Source organism: Fulmarus glacialis, unplaced genomic scaffold (assembly GCF_000690835.1).
Source record: "Fulmarus glacialis isolate BGI_N327 unplaced genomic scaffold, ASM69083v1 scaffold19123, whole genome shotgun sequence".
Classification (NCBI taxonomy): Eukaryota; Metazoa; Chordata; class Aves; order Procellariiformes; family Procellariidae; genus Fulmarus; species Fulmarus glacialis.
The window spans coordinates 21,303-26,390 of record NW_009202520.1 but is presented as its reverse complement, the minus strand read 5'-3'; the positions used below and the strand labels follow the sequence as shown (position 1 = coordinate 26,390).

Sequence of the window (5,088 nt, the reverse complement as noted above, 5' to 3'; positions counted from 1 at the left end):
TGTCCGCGGTGCTGGGCCCTGGGCCGAGCCTTCCCCGCGGGGCGACCTCCCGCTGAGCTCCTGTGCTGCTCCGCACACCGGCAAGAGGGCTCTGGGTGGGACGGAGGGATGCCCTAACGCACGCATCTCGCAGGGTCTCTTGGGACCCGAGTACTCCACTCGGCACGCGGTGGCGTTCGGTAGGATGGCAATGTGGTTGCTGTCAGAGTTGTGCAGCGGGTCACAGTCTCTCTCTCCAGAAAGAAACCTAAATTCCGCCTGACCAGTCTCCGCTCTAGCTCTCCCCAGCACGGTGTAGCCATCTGAGCCTGGTCCCTTCTGACTGTGGGGAAGCAAAATGGATCTGTCAGCCATGCAGCAGGGCCCAGGCCTTTCTGAAGTGCTCACCTTGCTGATGAAGCTGTGTGTGACTGAGTTTCCGGTGGAGATGGGGGGTTTCATGTGGCTGCCTGTCTCTGAAAGTGAGGGAATTCAGCCAGGCTCACCTGACTTACTCTGCTCTCCTGCCCCTTTCAAGACTGTCTGTGCATCCACCAGGACTGTTTTGTTCATGTGACAGCTGAAATCCTCCTGTAGTCACACAGTTCTACTGCAGCACGTAGTGCCCAGCTGGGCAGAAGAATAAAACAGAAACAAAGCAAAACCCTAGCACAATGTCTATCCAGTGAGCTAAAAGATTGCACATGACTAAAGAGATTTTCTCTTCTTTTCCTTTAGTTTCTTAGCTGTTCACATTGTGGTAGAAGAATGTGACTTTATTTGTGTAAAGCCATAAGCAGACACAAGATGGAACATCATATGTTGCCTGTGTTATAGCAATTAAAAACGTTGCCTAAATGTTCCCTGTCTGAAAATTTAGGATCTTTTAGCAGAGCAGTTAGCTGCCTCTCAGAGGGATTGCTCTTTGGCTTACTATGCAGCTGTTTTTAATGCGCACATTCACTTACTTGGCTTGCTGTCTCCTGGTTTTCTGTTTATACCACTGCTCGCCAGAACAGTACCTGAACACTGTGGTATTGCAGCATCTGGGCGCTTTCAGAGGAGCACGTTACAATATGGCAGCAGAGCAGGCCTCCATCTGCACGGCTGTGGCTCAGCATTGCTTCTCTTGCCCACCTCAGTGAACAAGTCTTGAGGCAAAAGCATGAAGGTTCCATATACCTTGGCCTGGACAAGCTTTTCCAAAATACAGTTTTATCCGTATTGCATGACCTTCTCCTCTTTGTTCCGGTGCTTCCACAGGACATGGGTTGCCTTGCGTGAGCAGATGTGTTTATGGCGCTCCTGGAATGGAGAGAGGGAATGGCTCTATTTACAGGTGGGGACTTGGGGCGGAAGGTTGGCTAGGGATCACAGAACTGCCCTAAAGAAACAGTTCCAGATAAACCAAGGATTTCTTTCTGTCCGTGTCTCCTGTGGTCAGGTCCTTCTTCCCGTTGCCAAATGTGGTTTTCGTGGTGTTTTCCCCCAGCCCCCAATGTAGCGGCAGGGTTATTCGAGGGAGGGTTGACTTTGGCTGGTGACAGCAGTTGCTTTGTGCTGACTGGGAGGGTTTGTTGGAGGAGACTGGAGGGGGGCAGGCCCTGATCTTTCTCCACTGTCACTTTCCATTTTAGGGGAGCAATGATGAAATGTCAGACAACGAAGAGGAGATTGAGGAGAAATCTGAGAGTGAAGGGAGTGACTATTCCCCCAACAAAAAGAAGAAGAAAAAACTGAAGGACAAGAAAGAGAAAAAACCAAAACGGAAAAAGAAGGATGAAGAGGAGGATGACAACGAGGATGGAGGTCTAAAGGTACCAAAGATTCCTTTACCCTGAGCTGGTGCTAGAGCATGAGACTGAGACCTCAGGGTGTGGCCAGATCCCTGCGAGTTACCTCGTTCAGAGCCAAGCCATGTTTTCTGGACATTCACCTTGTGCTGGTGAATAATTTCCCTTTGTACAACGCACGGCAGCATAAGCAAAGCGCTCCCCGGCGGGCTGGGGATTTAGCCACGTGGCGATGTGCGCTCAGAAGTTCTCATGGTACCTTTCATGGTGATGAAGCCAGTGTGTTTTACTTTGAGGTCGGAGGCCTAGTCAGGTAGCTCGGATCTTCTGACAAATGACAATCTTCTCAGTCTGAGGCAGCTTGCCTTCTTAGATTGTCTGCCCTCATCCTGCCAGTAACAGATTTATCGCATCTGTCCTCTGAACACGAGGACAGGGAGTGGCAGAGCAGCTCGTGCTTAGAGAAGGTGGCCTGGGGGTTTCATGAGACGCTTGTCCTGGGTTTGGCGAGGAAGAGATTGCAGGTGAACGACTGGGAGGGGAAAGGTTGTATTTCCCTGTTGTTTATCTTGCGTACAGAGGGAAATTGAGTTTCTTGGAGATGTGAAACCTGCAAAGGCTTTGTGTTGTATTACGTGGTATGGAGAGCATTTGGATGGTGCCATGTTAATTTGCTTCTTGGAAGTGTGTGAAGCATTAGTTTATTAAGCACTTGTGCATGCTCTGTTTTTTAAATCACAGAAACAAATCCCTGTGTGTTGCTGACTAGGGAGAGCATTTGATATGGAGCACGTGACAGACCCAGCCTTGCGCTGCTTGTTGGCAGAGCCGCGGTTGTTTACATTAATGATGTCTCTGTAAATCTACAGGAGCCCAAGAGCTCAGCCCAGCTGATGGAAGAATGGGGCCTCGATGATGTAGATTACATTTTCTCAGAAGAAGATTATCATACTCTGACTAATTACAAGGCTTTCAGCCAGTTTCTCAGGTAGGAAACTGTAGATCTGGATGGGGCCTTGGGTAGTGTTTGTAGTTTTGTAGGCCTTTGGGTGTTGCTCAGTCAAGTGGGTGAAACTGTGAAGTAAATCCTGCATCGCGAACTCCTTGTTGCTTCTCCCTGCCTGACTCAGTCCTCGGGACTCCATCTTAATTGCAGGATTGTCTGGAAAACAGCTGAAGTGTTTGTCTCTCCTCTCCCTCTCTCCAAAACCCCGTTTTTTGTGTGTGCTTATTTGAAAAGTTTCATGAGAAAAATTGAGTAACAGTAACGAATTTTTGTTTGTACTGTGAGCCATTCAAAACACAACAGATATTTCAGGGAAGGGCAGTCTCTGAGGAAGTTTAAGTGTGCTCCTTTAAGTATATTTACTTGTTTAAGAAGGCTCTGGTTTCTGCTGCCTTTCCAGTGGAACTGCTACCAGTAGGCCACAGCAACCTGCTGCGGTGAGGCACGCACTGCTGGTGCATTTCTTAGGCTGAAGTACCAGCACACAACGAGCAGGAGCAGACATGCAGTGAAGCGTTTCTATTAATGTGTGGTTTTCCCTCTCCCCTGCCCTGCAGGCCTCTGATCGCCAAGAAGAACCCCAAGATCCCCATGTCCAAGATGATGACCGTGCTCGGTGCCAAGTGGCGAGAGTTCAGTGCCAACAACCCGTTCAAGGGCAGCTCGGCAGCGGCGGCAGCAGCAGCCATTGCTGCAGCTGTGGAGACCGTCACCGTTGCCCCGCCACTTGCTGCCAGCCCCCAGCAGTCTGCCTTGCCCACTGTCATCAGGAAGGCTAAGACCAAGGAGGGCAAGGGTAGGTGCCAACCGCGGTGGACTGAACGGAGGGGCTGCTCTCACCGGCAGCATATGGCCTGCTTGCCGCGCCTGCAGAGCTAGCCAGCCACATGTTTAGTCTGGCAAAGGTGGGAAGGCTTCTCCAGGAAGGAGACATGCTTCAAGAAACTGGGCAAGCGAAGGTAGTGCCAGACGTGTGTCTGCAGCTCCTGTTTCCCTTGCAGAAGTCCTAGAGAGGGCTGTGGCTTGTGAACCATGGCAGATCACCCTAGCAGCGTCTGGACCTTCTGGACTTTTGGCAGTTTGTGGCAATTAATGCCCACCTTCATTCTTATATCTTAAATAAGTGATTGGGCCATGTATTTCTGTGCCATCTTCTATCATGGGGGATTCTGCAGGGTTGTAAAGCCCTCCAGAAACTAGCAGTATCCTCAGAGTCTGGTGTCCAAGCCGAGGAGAATTTGTAGGTTAGCAAGGCTAGGGAAGAGGTGCATTGGCAAAGCAGGTATGATCTGGCCAGATGAATGTGCACTGTTTGGCAGTCGAGCTGGGTGCTTTGTCTCCGAGATGGCAAGGAGTTCAGTGATGGAAAGGCTCTGGCAGTAAGGCTGCAGCTCTGTTTCAGAATGAAGGATTTATTCTCCTGGCAGCTGGGTGAAAGGCGACTGTCTTCAAAGCCCACTTGCAAGGAGTGAGCCAACCACATAAATCTGCAGTAGCTCCTCTGGAAATAGTCTGATTCATATTGAAAGGATCTCTTGCTGTCAACGTTTCCCTGTTTCTTGTCCCTACACTTGGAAGGGGCTGTGCGAATTGCTGTAGAAGCTGGGCAGTAGTTGGAAAGGGAGGGATCTCCCTTTGTTAGCGCTGTGTTCCTCCTCGGGAAGGTTGCTGTTCCACTTGTGCAGTCGTCAATTCCTGATGCCTCAAGAGATTTTGAACAAGCAGCTCAGAGCTGGCAGCTGACCAAGAGTGCAACTTGCAGCAGCCTTCCCGCGCGGTAGGCTCAGCGCAGCGTTCCTGCCTCTCCGTGACCGCCTCTGTTCTGCCTGCCTTGCAGTCCCCAAAGTGCCTATTTGGTATTCGCAGCCCTGTGGTCTGCGGGCTGCGGTCCCTCTCCTCGATCTCAGAGTAGATACTTTCCTCCCCCGATTCTTCACAAGTGCTGGGTCTGGGCTTGCAGCCTTTTGCCCCAAAGGATGTGCTCTGTAGATGGTGTTACCACTGCCCTGCTCCCTGTGGTCCCCAGTGCTTTCTCATCTTCCCTGTAAATCCTCGGGTTGGGGTGGGGGGTGATTTGGGGGACAGCTGTTCATAGAGTACCAAACAAGTCTTCTGTTTCTCCAGGTCCAGGCGTGCGGAAGAAAATCAAGGGCTCCAAAGATGGGAAGAAAAAGGGGAAGGGGAAAAAGATGGCAGGCTTGAAATTCCGGTTTGGAGGAATCCCCAGCAAAAGGAAAAAGGCCTCCTCTGTAAGTGTGCACCGCCTGTTTCTGCATGGGGCCTTGGGTGCGGGGGGCGCAGCAGGGAAAT

General features: G+C 51.0%; 1 protein-coding gene across 1 annotated transcript in view; it reads left to right on the top strand.

Annotated features, from left to right (window-relative positions):
• Positions 1–1,616: 1,616 nt before the first annotated feature.
• CHD5 (chromodomain helicase DNA binding protein 5) overlaps positions 1,617–5,088 on the top strand; it is a gene marked incomplete at both ends in the record, with an annotated part of 24,770 nt that continues 21,298 nt past the window's right edge. The window contains 4 exons of the mRNA XM_009574324.1: positions 1,617–1,796; positions 2,642–2,760; positions 3,336–3,574; positions 4,903–5,027. Of these exons, the coding sequence (XP_009572619.1) occupies positions 1,617–1,796; positions 2,642–2,760; positions 3,336–3,574; positions 4,903–5,027 (663 nt within the window). The remainder of the gene's footprint in view (positions 1,797–2,641; positions 2,761–3,335; positions 3,575–4,902; positions 5,028–5,088) is intronic.